The sequence below is a fragment of the Notolepis coatsorum genome (genome assembly GCF_963971535.1).
Source record: "Notolepis coatsorum genome assembly, chromosome: 2".
NCBI lineage: Eukaryota > Metazoa > Chordata > Actinopteri > Aulopiformes > Paralepididae > Notolepis > Notolepis coatsorum.
In genome coordinates, this window is record NC_140166.1 from 173,139,639 (window position 1) to 173,158,377 (window position 18,739).

General features: G+C 43.1%; 1 protein-coding gene across 1 annotated transcript in view; it reads right to left on the reverse strand.

The window, feature by feature from the left end:
- Positions 1-2,602: 2,602 nt before the first annotated feature.
- The window catches only part of zbtb11 (zinc finger and BTB domain containing 11), a 37,987-nt gene continuing 21,850 nt past the window's right edge, over positions 2,603-18,739 (reverse strand). The window contains exons 9-10 of the mRNA XM_084309240.1: positions 11,189-11,364; positions 2,603-3,735 (exon numbers count right to left, since the gene is read on the reverse strand). Coding sequence (XP_084165366.1) covers positions 3,203-3,735; positions 11,189-11,364 — 709 coding nt within the window. The 3' untranslated portion in view covers positions 2,603-3,202. The remainder of the gene's footprint in view (positions 3,736-11,188; positions 11,365-18,739) is intronic.

The following is an 18,739-nucleotide window of genomic DNA, read 5'->3' on the forward strand; positions in this document are numbered from 1 at the left end:
CAACCTCGTGAGGATTACAACTCGGGCCGGCCTCGTGGACGGAGGCTGGCTAGCTGTCATCAATGCTGTCGAGCATCTGGATTACAATTATTACTTTGCTGCTGATCAAGGGAGTTTACAAGGACCGACTCCTGTACCTGGAGTCTCTTTATTCCTCATTGAATCAGACGGAGTACCGAACATTCCTCTACCCTCCAGGCCTTACACCCCCGGAGGGAACCCATTGTCTCCAGTCGGTACCAGTGTTGCCCTATATATTTGCTACTATACGACAGGTGGTGTCAACTTAGACCCATCGTAGGATTCCTGCTATTCTTAGTGACTCATGCTATTGACTGACTTTACGTATATTCTTCGCCATACAAGCGCGACCCTAATTCTCATTCTGTAACCTAACGTTGCCTAATAATAATAAATTACCCTCAAATACTATTTCTTTGTCAATGCCGTGTTCTTGTGGGTGTTCACCATCATCTATATTTGATGTACTGTCTGGCGAGTAATTAAAGTACATAACTAGCAGTGGTTTAATCTATCACAATCTTTAATACAGTCAGGGTTTTGTAACCCCTCAGTTACAGTAACAGTAAATGTTGAACAAATTTCTCTGGTCTGCATACCCTTAACAATTGTGTATTGAGCTGTACTGTATTGTACCCATTCTGCAATCTGTTAATACAATTTTCAATCAATCAATCAAGGAGAGATGGTCTTGAGGCAGGATTGGAAAACTATGAGGGACTGAGTCTGTCTTGGGGGAGGGAGTACCAGATCCTGGAAGATGCCCTGAGGAAGGCTCTGTCCCCAATGCTGCAAAGGTTGGACCTGTGGGTGGAGAGAAGGGAGGCTGAGGTGGATGAGGGACTGAGAGGGTTTTGATGTTTTTTTGGACAGCCCCTGTATTTGTGTGATTGTGAATGTGATATATCGCCAGAAAATACTCAACCTCTATACTGTCTTATATGAATGAACACAACACTCTAAACTTACCATATACTCAGTTCATTTCAGTAATTGGTAGGTTCTTCAATAATTGGATTTGGCAGGCCAACCTGTATGCCCGTATACTATAGCATAGACCTGTGTACCAATATAGGTATATATGGTAATAATAATAATATATATAATGCAGGACCTGTCGCAGAGGTCTTTATTCGGCATGCAACGACACTCAATGTTTTAGTGGCACACACAGTGGTTAGTTTAACACACACACACATGCATTGTCTTTAGGATCGCCGATGCGATACTCCTCTGTGCTTAACCCAAACCCCGTCTTCCTCCCCACCCCCCCCCCAAGGGCAGCCGGGAGCAGACGAGGGCTGTAGCGTGAGCCACACCCGGGGACCATCCAAGTGCTCCTGCCCGTCTTCGTCACAGACGCGACAGCGTTAGCGATCTGTTGTTGTGGATGTTTTTCCATTGGGTTTCTCTTATCGGGGGGGGGGGGACCCTTGCGAGCACAGGGAGAACATGCATGGATATTGATGCAAAAGCTATTTTAAAGTCTTTATTCACCTGCTGGCTTGACAGTTGACACTGGTCTGGATTCCAGCACACTACTCTGAAACTAGAAAATACAGTTCAGTGTATGGGCTTTTTTCCTCATCCATGTCTCCCGTGGTGCTTGAGACCATAGCCAACATTGTTATGCTTTGCTATACCAACTAATCCAGAGACTCAACCTTTTTGGTTCCGACCCTAGTCAAGCATACACACACAAAATGGCAAACTTCTAATGATTGGAGAAGGGCTTTAAACTTCAAAAATGCATTATTTCACAAGAGGAATGCATCTATAACAAAGATTAAAAACATGATCATGTATTCATATATCCGAAATCATCTTGTGACCCCAAGTTGAGAACCACTGCACTGGACAAATAACTGGACCTGGAAAACATGCTTCCATCAGGAAATAATTCTATAATGGGATTAGACAGTACTCTATACAATACTGGAATCCGTGTTGTGATTAAGGGATCGATTGAAAACGACGGCAGTCATTGATTGAAAACCATTCCAGCAAATGTACCCTCTACAATTAGAGTAACTGGCTGTGTAAAACATGTTTTCATTTTGATGATATAGATTAAAGGTGGGAGCAGTCTCTTAACCAGGTGCACAGTTTTGATTAATTTAACACAATGGGAGGAATGACCAGCGCTCATCTGAAAATGAGCCTCATTTATAGCATGAGGAGCAAACAGATGGAGGCGTTTCAGCAGACGGCCTCACACAGCGCTGATGAAGGCTGTGCACTGAAACGCCTCCATGTGTAGGTTTGCTGCCCACGCAATAAAACCAGTGGAAGGACATTTTCTGTGAGTGCTGGTAATTACTTCTTTTATTTTGATTATACCCTTATAGCTAGAAGCAGGGCAACTTCCAAAGAAGCCATAATACAAAGCAACATAATTCCAGTGCATTCACTTCTAACAGGACTTGGCTTCCTACCAAATAGTACAATGACAAGGGTCTTAATACTCTGTGGCTTTCATGATGGATTTGACCTGCTCTTCACATCAACCCCTTGTAAATTGCTGAATCTTTTCTAACCGACACGCCACGCACAAAGTGTAACCCATACAAAGGGTCAAATATACTGTAAGCAACCGGTTCTTTATTTGGTTATCCTTCAAGCTGAAACAAGAGAGAAGTAGGATCCACGGCCAGGAGGGCTAACAGATGGGATGTTTGCTACCGTCCAGCTTCACTCTGTGACCCGACAAAAAGAGGAACAGTTGGCTGAAATGGGTCAAAAGAAAAATACATAATGGCCAAATGGCAAATTATGACTTTTAACAATGTGTAATTATGTCAACCTAAATATCTCCTGAGCTTCAACTGTGGTAGACCCATGAATGCAGCAATTAAGAATATTGCCTTATTAAGCTATTTACATTTTGTTCACACACACACACGTATGGGATGAGCACATATCTAACACTCTTCATTTAATTTCATTTTCAGTAAAAATAGCTCTGTTTTTTTTATACATTCTGTTCCATTCTATACAGAAAAATGCATCAGCGCTGCGGTCGTTCTGCAGGAGAGAGTCACTCCACCTCGGCCGTGTGGGCCACCTCCACCTCCACGGTCTGGATGACCTCCGGCGCGTCGTCGTCGTCCAGCTTGTCCTCCCCGGTGGGCAGAACAGAAAAATGCATCAGCGCTGCGGTCGTTCTGCAGGAGAGAGAGAGTCACTCCACCTCGGCCGTGTGGGCCACCTCCACCTCCATGGTCTGGATGACCTCCGGCGCGTCGTCGTCGTCCAGCTTGTCCTCCCCGGTGGGCAGCACGGCCTGCTGGGCGAGGACATAGTTCACCACCTGCATGATGCTCTGGTCCGACAGCGTGGCCACCACGTCGGCTGCCTGCACCGCCTCCACCGTCTCCTCCGTGATGAGCACCGTCTCGATCTCCTCTGAGAGCAGCGGCTGGGCGGGCCGGAGCTCGGGGGGCAGGTCGGAGGCCAGGATGCTGACGGCGTGCTCCACCTGGGTGCCCTGGTTGTGGAACTGGAGGGTGTCCTTCTCCAGCATGATCTTCCCCGGCAGCTGGTCGCCGTGGTAGCGGGAAATGTGCTTGCGCAGGGTGCGCGCGTCTATGTGGGCGTCGTGGCACATGGGGCAGATGTAGGGTCGCTCGCCCGTGTGCGTGCGGACGTGGCGCTTGAGGGAGCGGGCGTCCGCCCAGGCCACGCCGCACGTCAGGCACTCGAACGGCTTCACTCCTGGGAGGGGAAAGCATGGAGGAGAAGAAAGCATTTAGCACTTCCACAAACCTCATTCTTCAGATTCAATTAAATGTATTGTCGTTACACAAGTACATGATCTTTTGTTGTTGTGCGTAAATGTGCGCGGTTAACCAATCTGCCCCTAGTGGAGGTTCACAGGCAGGGCATTTTGTAGAAGACCAGTTCAATCTGTGCATTTGCTGCCTTGCACATCTCTTATAGCTTTACAACCAAGGCTAATATGTTGGAGGCGGAGTCAACCAATGGGGGGTTGAGGTATGACGCATGCATAGACCGTGCTGGTGGCACTGAGCACATGTTAATACCCCAATTCCTGATGGCCGTGAGTCCGTGACCTCTCCTTCCATTTAGTCTCCTTGCTTATAACCACTAATATACTGGAGGCTAAGTCACCCCATTCACACAGTGGCCATTTTGCTCTTATGTCATGCTCAGGTTGGGATTCCTTTCCACCCTGCGGGATATACAGTACACATAAGTGCAAAATGACCGACGTGTGAATATGATCATTGGGTCTCATTCCCGAAAATTTTTCAAAGATATATTCTGGAAGACTTATCTTGGAACCACTGAGACATAATCTATGACAAGTACACCCCGAGTCCTGAACGTGCTGGAGATATGTCTTAAGTGGCTGAAACGGTCGCAGAAATTATATGATCTGATATCTGCTTGGAGAATGGCATTCTGTCGTAAACTCCAAAGCGCGTTCCCGTTCAGGTCATTTGCATACAAACCACGCCCCCGACAGTCCTTATAAAGCAACTGGTGACGCAGCTGTGTGAAATGGAATGGCGGAAGTGCTTTGAGAGGCGCGTGATTACGAAACCTAGCGTCAGTCAGTGCCAATCAGAGAGCGTCTCCGAGAAATGCGGCTAGGTTTCATAATCACGCTTGCGCCCATCAAAACTAGATTAGATTAATGTATTGGCATCATATACAGCTCGCGGTACACACCTGCCGCAGCGCGCGCGCACACACACACACACGCGCACGCAGTACTGTATATGAATGAATGAATGACATAATATATATAGCCTACGGGCCGGCGGGCGTAATGAATGAACGCAGTATGGCTTATTATTCCATAATTAAGCCTATAGGCTACTGTTCATTCGTAGGCGCACACAAGACTTGTTATGGAATATTAATGCAGTCTATTTCCACCGATTAGCTTTAGTTCTTATTTATTTATCCACTGTCATTTCAGTGTTGGTGTATAGGCTATATAGTGTATTTCAATATAAGTTTAATTGATTAATGATATATTCGAAGGAATGCAGGTTTATAGCTATATCAACCCCCTCCAATGTACAGTAAATGACCAAGTATGGTTGTGTCAATATTCCAATGTACAGTTTTGCTTGTACAGTGTAAGTCTACCACCCCTCCTACCCAACCTCCTCCAACAGTTTCTACGTCAAATATACTCTCTTTTCTGGACTCTTTTTGTATCACAAACAGTACTGTATTTGCAAATCTGGTATGTCATAAATGTATAGATGTAGCAGTACTGTCTATCTGTGTCGTGTGTGTCATATATGTTATGATGAATTGAAAATGGGGGACCCTGATGTAAACAAGATGAAATTCTTTCTCTGGTCTGCATCCCCTTATGTAATTGAGCTGTACTGTACTGTACCCATTCTGCAATCTGTTAATAAAGTTTTCAATCAATCAATCAATCAAAGGTCTGTCCCATTGTATACCAATCAATGGGATACATTGCATGTTGACCTGCATTCTTTCAAATGTATATAATTAATCATTAAAACAGATGTGTAACAAATAAGAAATGCAAATTCCACAGAAGGCATTCAATTATTATTATTTTCAATCATTTCACAATAATTGCATAATTGTGTTTGAATATCTGAGTAATTAAAGTAATTATACATTTGTCCAAAATAGCTGGTTCAGATATGGTTAATCCAGCTGCCCTGTGATCAGATGAATCCATATTATTTATTTTTCCAACATCAAATGCGTAATTTCTTATCATACAAATATTGTCATATTTATTTTAATTATGATCAAGTAATTAATTCCAAGGAGGCCTGTAGCGTTAACATGAAGGAATCACTATGAGAACACAGTCTGTCAAGTTATAATAACATTTTAAATTAGTCAATCAATCATGAGATTTGATCGTGGGCTGAGAGCATATTTAAGTGTGCTCCTCAGCACTCTTAGATCTGCTCTCAAATAAGATCTCAGGAAAATTTGAGGACTCCCACTCCCAGCCCTAATATGTCTTAAATAGGCCGAAATCTGGCTAAGACGAAATATTTTGTCGTAACTTCGTTCGAGAATGAGACCCATTGTGAGATATGACACGTGCTTAAATTGCGCTGGTGGAGTGTTTGGGTACCAAATCGAACGGTAACGCAGACAGATTTTAACTAAGCATGTGTTACACACCACAACCTCTCACAGGATATGCTGGCCATGACCCCACATTATTCAGGAATGGGAGACGAGGCTACTTCCTACGACGTGATTTCGTTCTCCCAGTAGTAATGGCAGGGCTGTACACTGCGATGATATCATCGCGAATTGCCCCTTTAATTGGCCGTTGCGATTGGTAAATATTATCTGGGGGCGGGCTTGCGAGTAGTGCTTTCAAGCCTTGGATTCGCATTTCACTCCTAAATTATCCAAGGCGTGTGATGACGTCACTCACGCGAGCTGAGCAGTGAGCACTCAGCAGGTATGATCAGCGGGAACAATCGACTGAGCACTCACTCTGATAGGGCAAGTGTACCGGTGGAATATGTCCCCGCGTCGGCAAAATGTCAGGCTGAACTCGCGATGCATCTTGTTGTAGCGTCTTTGCATCATCAAAAACCGATGCATTGATATAATTTCCTCTCATCCACTTGTCAGCAGTGCACTGTGACTGCACACACACACAGCAGATACTATTGCTTCGCTACTACATATAAGGCGAGAGCCGCGTCACAGTTATCAACAAACAGTGGAAGTCGAGGAGACATGAATAGAATTGCTCAACATGCTAATGCTAGTAGCCTCTGGCTAACGCCAGTTAGCCGTTCAGCTAACGCTAAACTAGTGTCTTCTAACTAAAGTGACTCTGCAACACCAGTACCATTAGTGAGGAGGGGGGGGTATATTGAAGACGCTTGACAACAGGGGTTCAAAGATAACTTCACATTTATTGGTTATTCATTTCTTAATTATATCGCTTCATGCAATCCATCCAGGCTGGCTGCCTCCGTGTTGTTGACATAATGGAGCTACGGTCGTCGGAAAGTATAGACGACGCATCCTAGTGACCTAGTCTAGTGTGTGACATCATCAACTGTCGACGACAGCTCAGACGGGGACTCTCTCTCTCTCTCTCTCTCTCTCTCTCTCTCAAATGGCTTTATTGGCATGACGTACTTCTACATGTTGCCAAAGCAATATTAAACATAAACATGGATTACAAACAGATATAAGTACATACAAAATATCATTGTAAAATATAGTATATACAAAAATGTTCATCATAAAATAGAACATAAAATATTACGGCATATCTCTCTCTCTCTCTCTCTCTCTCTCTCTCGTGTGTTTTTAGCTAAAGTGGATAGAAAAGACAGTTTATGCAAAAGTCTTCTTAGGCACCCAAGAGTTTTTATATAAATTGTCTTACAGTAGATTCTTTTATTTTTAATAATAATATAAGCTGCATATAAGGAATACAACCAAATCCTCTGTCATACCATAAAATTGTATTATTTATTATTATTATTATTATTATTTTGCATCGTGTTGAATCGCATCGTATCGCCCCGAATCGCATTATGTTGAATCAAATCGTATCGAATCGTATCGTATCTCAACAGGGGGTGAATCATATCGCATCGCCCGGTGCTTCAAATGTATCGATAATGTATCGTATCGTTGGCACCGTATCGAGATGCACATCGCATCGGCCTCAGTGAGGAGATGCACATCCCTACAGTATAGGGCCCAGCTGCAGCTCCGGAGAATCCTGGCCGTAGCTGGAGGCTACTCAGTACACACAGACAGTGGAGCTGGTTGCATATAGCGAGCATTTAGACTTGTTGCGTGGTGGCGATGTCTCGCAGATAATACAACTACAAGTATGATTATATAATATATATATTTTATTAAAAAAAAATTATATAAAAAATTTGCCCCTAAAAAATATTTTTTGCCCCTAAATTTCTCATTTAGGGGCAAGTGTGCCCCTAGTGAAAAAGCTTAGCGTACAGCCCTGAATGGGGGAGACATTTTTTTCGAAACTTTTCCACAACGACATTGACTCATAGAATCCTTGCTTTATTACAAACAGGAAGTGAACAACCCCACTCACCTTGGTGGTTGTTTATTACAAACAGGAAGTGAACAACCCCACTCACCCTGGTGGTTGTTTATTACAAACAGGAAGTGAACAACCCCACTCACCCGCCCGTAGCCGCATTTCTGGCAGACGCTCTCTGATTGGCCACTGTTGCCCAATCGCGTGACGAGCTGTGTCTTTGCCCATTTCCGCGTCGAACAGTCTGCAAACTACCTGGCGTTCTATCGCCATGCTCTAAGACAAACTCTAACCTTAACCAACTTCGAAAGAGTGCCTACGCTTAACCGTCGAAAGAACTTGCCGTCATGCTCTAAGACAAACTCTAACCTTAACCAACTTCGAAAGAGTGCCTAAGCTTAACCAGTGTAGAAACAGGCGTCGGCCAATCAGAGAGCGTCTTGCCAGAAATGCGGCTACGGAAAGTATAGACGCCACTCACCCTGGTTGTTTATTACAAACAGGAAGTGAACCACCCCACTCACCCTGGTGGGCGTGATTACACAAACAAGCCGCATTTCTCGGAGATGCTCTCTGATTGGCCGACGCCTGTTTCTACTGATAGGTTGAGCGAAGCCCCTCTCTGATTGGTTTAGCTCGTCACGACATGCTAATCCCCCCTACATAATAACCATGCAGGTTAATCAGCAAAGGTTAATAATAATAACCACGCAGGTTAATTAGCAACGCTCGCACAATACCTAGGTTAATAATAAGTAGGCAATTGGCACAAGTGTAAATTATACATTCGTCACTCGCACTTAGCTCAACTCGTTCGCCAGCTTGCTGTGGAGCCTATGGTCACAAGTTCGAATCACTTCAATTATTTTATTTTTTAACGTTTAATTAATTTATCATCTCTCTATATTAACGTAACTAGCTATTCATATCAATCGAAATAACGTTCATCTCGGTGAGCCTTCAGAGCTGCTCTTATTTGTAAATAGAAGATTTTTTTTTTTTCATTGTTCAAGAGTGGATATATGTTGCAGAACATGCCTGTTAACACTTTGACTGCCGGAAAACGCTTAAAAGCGTCATTCCCGGCCATGCTCAAGTTGCCGGAGGACGCTTTACAGCGTCCTTATATCAATATTTCAAAAATCTGCGATCGGATTCATATTTCCCCTCCGCTGGCCTGAGATCCACCAGGAGGACCCACTGAGCTCTCTGGCGGTTCAGGAGCGCCATCTGGTGGCCGATCGGCGCAATCGCTTAACAGGAAGTGCTATGGAGGTTGTGCTGGTCGGCCGTATTACTTCCGGGCACTCTGTTTGGCTACCGGGACTCGATCTCGACACAATACATAGCGATCGATTGCCAATAACTCGATAAACAACATGATTTGGACATATATACCATTATACAAGCTGGAAATGGACCGGGTAAATCTACATCCCATAATGATACAATTTCTACTCTACGATGATCGGCCAACGGCGCGCGGAGACTGGGGTGAGTTTTAGCGTGTAAAATTACCGTCTTCGATACTAACTGCTATGATCAACATTTGACCCACATTAGATGATTGGTAGAACGCTGCCCACGGAATTATAAACGCCCCCTAGCCCATCCGGTCAACATCAGATGATGTGTAGTAACTTCTAGAAGTACGTCTAGTTGGAATTTTTTATATCGCGCTGATTGCCATAAAACTGTATTGCATCATCAATATAATGCATTTGGGGCTATAGATCACGTTCTGGAGAAAGCTGCAGAAAGAGATGAAAACATACTTATACATTAGACCATACTTTACTATGAATATGTGAATGAAAAAGTTTAACGTTGCTACACAATGAACAATACATATAGGACTTTGAATGGGCCCTAATAATGGCAATGTAGCAATAGAATTTAAAAAGTTATAGCCATGCAAAGAAGGGGTACTTCTCCATAGACAAATAGAGCCGGCAACCTATGGTATATCATGAATTTAACCCATGGCAACCAAAGTGTTAATTACCTTTTAAATATTTGTTATGTGGTTGTCTCCGAGAAATGCAACACATAGGTAATATTAATAGGTTTTGCCGCGGCGGCATTATGCATTCGTCACTACTCTATATTGACGCGATTCCATCAACACAGGTAATATTAATAGGTTTTGCCGCCGCGGCATTATGCATTCGTCACAACCACATAACAGATATTTAAAAGGTAATTAACAGGCATGTTCTGCAACATATATCCACTCTTGAACAATGAAAAACTCCTTTTTCTTCCATTTACAAATAAGAGCAGCTCTGAAGGCTCACGGAGATGAACGTTATTTCGATTGATATGAATAGTTAGTTACGTTAATATATAGATGATAAATTAATTAAACGTAAAAAAATAAAAAATAAAAGAATTGAAGTGATTCGAACTTGTGACCATAGGCTCCACAGTAAGCTGGCGAACGAGTTGAGCTAAGTGCGTCGATGTTAAAACTGAGTGACGAATGTATAATTTACACTTGTGCCAATTGCCTACTTATTATTAACCTAGGTATTGTGCGAGCGTTGCTAATTAACCTGCGTGGTTATTATTATTAACCTTTGCTGATTAACCTGCGTGGTTATTATGTAGGGGGGATTAGCGTGTCATGACGAGCTAAACCAATCAGAGAGGGGCTTCGCTCAACCAATCAGTAGAAACAGGCGTCGGCCAATCAGAGAGCGTCTCCGAGAAATGCGGCTTGTTTGTGTAATCACGCCCCTGGTGGTTACAAACAGGAAGTGAACAACCCCACTCAGCCTGGTGGTTGTTTATTACAAACAGGAAGTGAACAACCCCACTCAGCCTGGTGGTTGTTTATTACAAACAGGAAGTGAACAACCCCACTCAGCCTGGTGGTTGTTTATTACAAACAGGAAGTGAACAACCCCACTCAGCCTGGTGGTTGTTTATTACAAACAGGAAGTGAACGACCCCACTCAGCCTGGTGGTTGTTTATTACAAACAGGAAGTGAATGACCCCACTCAGCCTGGTGGTTGTTTATTACAAACAGGAAGTGAACGACCCCACTCACCCTGGTGGTTGTTTATTACAAACAGGAAGTTAACCACCCCACTCACCCTGGTTATTACAAACATGAAGTGAACGACCCCACTCACCCTGGTGGTTGTTCATGTGCCGTCTGTATTCTCTGAGCTGGGTGAACTTCCTCCCACAGTGTTCACACTCCCTCTCCAGGTTCTGCTTCACGCGGCCCTTCTTCCCGTGGGTGGCCTTCTTCACGTGCCTCCTGAACAGGGCCTTCTCAAAGAACTCCTTCCCACACACGTTACACCTGGGCAACACACAGTACAACAAGTACAGCCTGATTACCAACAGCCAGGGGAGGAAACAAACTTTTTGGCTTACCAGCCAACTGGCGAGTAGCTGATTTTTTTTACCAGCCAAACAGATTTTTTACCAGCCAAAAATAAATCGCTAATTGTGATAATTACTTCTTTGTATGTCTTCGTCTAAATTGATTTTCAATAATCACACCGTGTCTCTACTCTTTAAAATATTTATTAGCATAAAACATTAATAACTGTCTCTACTCTTCACAATATTAGCATGAAACATATTAACATGAAAGAGAGAACTATTCTGGACTGGGTTGGGCTGAACTGGGCAGTGAAAGATGCTGGGTTGGACTGGGTTGGGCAGTGAAAGAAAAAAACCCAAAGTATGTTGTGAAGTTAACTTTGAACCTCGGTTGTCAAGCCGCGCCAATGTTGTGTATGCATCTGGGTAGGCATCACAACGGTGTTCACTGTGCCTTTAAGACGGCACGGTGGTCTTACGACAGGGCTGTGAAGTACCATCAAGTGTTGTGGTAACGTCAGTTGGGTTGGTGTGCTGTTGTGCACTGGTTGAGCATGCAATAAAACGTCTAACCGTACGTCGTAGTCCGGTGCATTTTTAGAAACATTATAGTCAATATAACAGATACACCTAGCTAACATGGGGCACACACACACACACGGCTAACGTTAGCTAGCAGCTATATAGCTAAAACGCTAACTACTTACTGTATACAGTTCCAATAGACTAACATTACACCTCTGTGATTTAAATGTGTCCTTAGTAACTTATACTGACTCGTTGGTCAGTCTGTCTGTTTTCCATCTTCTGCTGTGTTTAACGTTATCCGTTTGCGAGTGCTCCCTTAACTGATGGCCAGTACCGCAGGAACTTTTATTAAACATTCTATATGTTCGTGGGTTGGCGAGTACTGCAGGAACTTTTATTATATATGTTCGTGGGTTGGCCAGTACTGCGGGAACTGTATAAACATTATATGTCCGCGGGTCTTGTGCAGTGCTCTCGTGGCACTGTCAACTAAAGCGAGCACTCAGAAGACACGCACCGTTTGCCAGTGACTGTGATTGCAGAATGTTTTGTGGTCTTCATGAATCACTCGCCAAACATAAAAAAATACTCGCCTCCCCTGACAACAGCACCCCAAAGCTTGGAGATGTTCTACCAACTGTTCGCCTGTTTTATTGCAACACTACTATCACCGACATGTAAGAAGGGAGATCCCCCCTTGAACGGCCCTTCTAAGGTTTCTCTCCTCCACATTGCCTGTGGTGCATTTTTTCCTATTGCTAGGTTTTAGTGAGTTTTTCCTTACCTTCGCGTGGGGTATGTCTGGGAGTGTTGCATTTATTTAAAAAATTTTTGAATTTATGGTGTTTTTGTTTTGTTCTCGACTTATTGTGATGTTTCTTCTTGACTTGTTTAAAGAAGACGTGTCCGGCCCATGGGGACATTAACGTGTGGTGTCGGGCCTTACAAATAAATTTGATTTGATTCTCTTTTGTTGTTGTGGTGGTTGTTGTTGTTGTATAAAGTGGATATGGTTCAGTTAGGCTAGGCTAGCTTGCGGCCGGATAGCTTTTCTACTGAAAGCAGAGAGAGGAAATCTGTATCTTCTACCATCTTCTTGTCCAACTCTGGAGAAGACTGTAAGCACATTGCCCATAATGTTGGTGTGTTCCTTTAACATTGAAATAAGGTGTGGTAGCTTTAGGCAGCAGTGTTTAGATCTACATTTTCTTTGGGAATTTACAGGGTGTGTGGCTATTCACGTGATTCATGATTGATTTGAAGCCAATAGCTACACAATGCAACGCCTACACAGTGTGCTGCAATAAAAACATTATTGTACCACACATTTTGAGGGCATATGATCATGAACTATACCTACTATACAACGAAACTGCCCCACAGATGGAAACAGGATAGTCACTCACTAGAAAATACTCGAGAATTTTCAACTCAAAAAACAATTAAGTCTAAGATCTCTGTGAGCTCATTTAGTAGAATACCTTTAGAGTGCTAAACCAATTCAATCAGATATCTTAGGCTAAAATATAAACTAGGTCCGTGTGGCCAGCTACACCCCAGAAATGGATCCAACTTCCATCACCCAGGGCACTCAATTTGGTCTGAGTACAGTAGCACTTGAACCAACGTTCAATGTTTACTCAGATTACAAGTTCAGAAGTTGCAAGAAAGCAGGTCTATTGTTAATTATATCTATTATGCAAGTACATGTTGTGCTGTGTGATGACGAGTGCTTTTTAAAAAGGACCAAAGTTACGCAAGTGTCTTTGCAACATTGCTGTTTAGAAATTGTCTTCAGCTACAATAGACAATAAGTACAGTGTTGTACTATATAGAGACTGTTTCTGCAGTTTTTCACAACCTTTGTGAATAAAACAAAAACATTTAACCAGCAAGGAAACATATCAAATAATTAACTAACAAATAACAATTTGAACACGGATATATGGGATCAATTTGGCATGAGGAAATTAGCTTAAAATGTAATATTCACAATGACGATCACGGTGTTCAACGTCGCACTGGTATCCACTTCCATGTCTTCCTACAACGCAGACAATTTAAAATAAAGTACTAAAAGATTTACAAAATGTAAGTTATGTTATAGCCATAAGTAACATATTTACATCTTGTATATAATATAGGGATGCACGATAATTATCGGGCCGATATCAGCAATTATGACGTCATCCTGATAAAATTATTGATAGCTCCGATAATTTTTATTTTAAACTTTTTTTCTTTTCATGTCAACGTTCACACGCACAATATATGCTTACTTAGGATTTGACTTGATTCAACAACAAAGCAGTCGGGGCAATGGCAAGCCGAAAACGGTCGAAAATGTGGTTAGGTATTTGAAGTTTGGATTTTTTCCCCCCACAACTGAGGTAAGTAGATTACATTTTTAGAGACTAAAGTACAGAAAAAAGGGTACCGGTATCGATTCACAGGTACCGGTACTGTATCGGTTCAAATGTGAACGGTACCCATCCCTACTGATAAATCACAATACCTGTTGGTTTTTAGTTCACTCATTGTTCAGGGAAACACATTGTTAATGACATTGACGGATTGCGAATTTTGTGATTGACTCAAATTATATTTATTTGGAAAAATAAATAGTCACTTTATTTGAAGAGTCAAAACTGGTCTCTTGGCTTTGTTTTGTTCATAGTAGTAACGCTCATGTCATGATAAATCTGGTTAGGTCAACACTACAGGAATATACATAATACAAATTATAATACAATAAATATATATATATTGGTATCGACCTTGAGGAGCAGAAAGTTATCGGTATCGATATCGGGGTCAAAAAATCAATATCGTGCACCCGATTTTGTATCAGCAGAGGGCGGTCGGGTGGCGTAGCGGAGATTGCGATCGTCACCTATGCAAGAGGCTGCGGTCTAGACTCCCGGAGTCAGCATTGCCTGCGGCTTGGGCCGATCGTCATACTAACTCGTTTGGCTGAGTTAGCGGGAGGGAAGTCGTGGGTGGTAATCTGGCGTTGTGGACAGAGACACCTACAGGTCAGGTCTGCGTCTATTCTTTTACCAACGGATTTCCAGTTCCGCGTTCTGTGATCCGATTGGCCACTGACGTTTCTGGTGCGATCTGATTGGCCACTGACATTTCTGGTCATGTGACATGTGCGCCCAATCGTGTGACGCGCCCATTTCCGCCTTGAACAGCAGCAAACTACCTAACGCCTAGTTTATCACTGGTTAAGCTTAGGCGACTCTTTCGAAGTTGGTTAAGGTTAGAGTTTGGAATCAGGGCTGGTGTTCTATCACCCTGCTCTAAGACAAACTCTAACCTTAACCAACTTCGAAAGAGTGCCTAAGCTTAACCGGTGAAAGAAACAGCGTCACACGTTTGGCGCGACGAGAAACGTCAGTGGCCAATCAGAGCGCAGAACGCGAACTGGAAATCCGTTGGTAAAAGTATTCAGGCGTCAGGTCTGGGCGCCTGCTCAGCGAAAGGCAGGAAGTGGTGAAGGCAGCGTGACCTCCCACGCATTACACTTCACCAATGAGAGTCCTCGCTGCCAGGTGAAAAGAGAGCCGCTGGCTGTCTCTGCATGTGTCGGAGGAAGCATGTGGTAGACTTCAGGGTTCCCTTGTACCGACCAGTAGGGGGAACATGCGCACAACGACCAGGTAGGGGAGGGGGGGAATTGGCATAACGACTAAATTGGGATGGGAGGAAAAAGCATAGAAAATCAGGCGGAGAAAAAGAGGATTCACATTTCTTTTATAAATAAAGATTTTGTATCAGCAAAAGTCCAAACCAAACACTGCGACCGAGAATCGAACCAACAATGATTGTAGTTGCGGTCGAGTGCTCTCACCACTAGACTAACCTACCCACCCAGATACAAACACAGCAATACTATGATGATAGTTCGTTTTAATGTTTAACGGTTATGGTTAAGATATAAACTTAGGGTTTAAGGTTAGGGTACAACATTTATGGTTAAGGTTAGGGTACAACGTTTATGGTTATGGTTAGGGTTAGGCGGTATAATTTTTTTCACACCGTCATACCTTACTGACATAATACCCCGGTATACGGTATATGACGGTATGACTTTCATTTTCATCAGCGGGGGGGGCAACCCGTGTTACCAAGTAAACAAATCACGTCGTTAGCTCTCAGAATGGTAGCCAGAAGCCCGCAGCATCTAGTGCTACTATCGACGTTAGCATGTAGCCTAGCCATGGCAGACTATTTGATTCCTTAAGGGCTCGAAATTGCCTGTTGACATGTGGGTCAAATGTTCATCATAGCAGTTAGTGTCGAACACGGTAATACTACACGCTAAAACTCACCCCAGTCTCCGCGGGCCGTTGGGCGATCAGCGTGGGGTAGACAGTTTTCCATTAAGGGATGTCGAAATACCCGGTCCATTTCCAGGTTGTATAATAGTATATACGTCCAAATAACGTTGTTTATTGAGTTAGGGCGAGCAATCTATTATCGAGTGTTTCAAGATGGAGTCGCGGGAGCTATAGAGAGTGGCCGGAAGTAATATGGGTGATCAGCACTTCATCCACATGACTTCCTGTTTGGCGCTTCTGCCGATCGGCCACCAGATGGCGCTCTTGAACCGCTAGAGGGTTGAGAGGAGGCCAGCACTGTGTCTCAGGGCTGCGGAGGAAAAATATGATTTCGATCACAGATTTTTGAAATATTGATATTAAAGGATAACTCCACTATTTTGGGAAATTAGCTTATTTAACATCTTCCCTGGAGTTAGACAAGAAGATGCATACCTTTTTTGTCTCTGTGCGTGCATTTTAGCTTTGGGAATAGATGCTCCGTTAGCATAGCTTAGCTTCATCACTGGAAGTGAGGCAGGACAGTAGCCTTACAGTGCCTTACAGTGTATTGCAAGGTCTGACATTGACCAAACTTGATATGCATGACCTTGGTGGGCTCTAGGTCAACTCCTGAAAAGGGGGTCAATGTCAGACTTTGCAATCAAAAGTTAGGGGGCTAATAACCCTTGCCATAATTTCAGTGCGCCCCTAACTTTTGATTGCAAGGTCTGACATTGACCCCCTTCTCAGGAGTTGACCTAGAGCCCACCAAGGTCATGCATATCAAGTTTGGTCAATGTCAGACCTTGCAATACACTGTAAGGCACTGTAAGGCTACTGTCCTGCCTCACTTCCAGTGATGAAGCTAAGCTATGCTAACGGAGCATCTATTCCCAAAGCTAAAATGCACGCACAGAGACAAAAAAGGTATGCATCTTCTTGTCTAACTCCAGGGAAGATGTTAAATAAGCTAATTTCCCAAAATAGTGGAGTTATCCTTTAAAGACGAGTTAGGGCGTCCTCGGCAACTTTAGCATGGCTAGGAAAGACGCCTAAACACGTTTTCGGCACTTAAAGTGTTAACAGATTGCAGAATGGGTACAATGCAGTACGGCTCATAGCCTCGCCGACAAGTTAAATGCATAATCTATAGGCAAATTTTAAATCCCTCATTACCCCAATCAATCAGATTATATTTCTTTAAACGTACCTGCTGGCAGTATAGGCTTATGGAATGAATAATCAAATGAGATCTTGCTAGCGAAAATAATTAGTTCAGCTCTTTCAGAATAACGATTAAAAACAAGCCCAAATAGTATATCTAATTGATACGAATTATATCATGAGGATATCTGTATGTGCTTAGGTATTATGTACTATATAAATACATGGTTTCCAAAGAGAGGCTTGGAGGGAGGCTTGCAGCTACACTATTAATCAGGTTTTAATCTGTTTCGGACCTAATCCATACATGCATTGAATAGATTACCATTTGGTTTATACCAGTGACACCTCATGTTCATCATCAGATAACAGTGCTTGAAAAGATAAATGCATTTTCTCGAATTCATTCATCAAAAACGTCAAAGGCTCATTCAATTTATCAAGTCACGTCACGTCATCAAATCCATCAAACAGCGCATCTCCTCATATATTTTAATCCCAGTTACAATATCACAATAACGTGTGACACTGTCACAGTGATACAATTAAATACTCCACAGATTCAGATTCCTCATAATTCATATCCACAATCCGCGCATAGACGCTTCAGCTTGAATGAAACGCATCCGGGTGCTCCGTTAAGCAAATACACAGCGAAGAATATTAAACTAATCAGAGCCAAACACCCGATAGGTTTCATTCATTAAAAATATCCCAGCGGGATTCACATTTGAAATGATCCGTTTAGTCCGTTATTAAAATAACTGTGTGTCGCGACTCGCGAGCGCCGTATCCGTATAAATATGACGTGCATTATATAGGACAAAGTAAATTCATAGGCTGAATATGATTTATTATCAGCGTTACTGCAGACATATTATTTTACATTTCAAACGAAGCACAAAAACATAATTCAGAATGGCATAATGGGATCTAGACTGTGAGAAATATTTCAGGAAGGGAGCTGGGATTTCTTTGCGGGGGTGTGGCCATAGTTCATCCAGCTAACTGAACTTAACCCTACCCACGACCAGGTTCAAACTTTTTGATCTGTTGTCATAGTGATTCAGACAATCGAGCGTCGGGGAATGGAAAGGTCTGGCTTAAGTCAAGCTATGCTGAAAATTATCCGGCTAACTCAGTTAGCCAGGTACGGGGAACGGGGCCCAGGTCTCGCCCTCTGCTGGCGCGTGTGTGCACTACACTCAAAACTCTGTTTCACTGTAATAGAAACTGAAGCGCATCTGTGATTTTGACGCCGGTATTGATTTTCAATACCGTCGGGATTTCTAAATACCCTGGTATACCGTAATACCGCCCAAGCCTAGT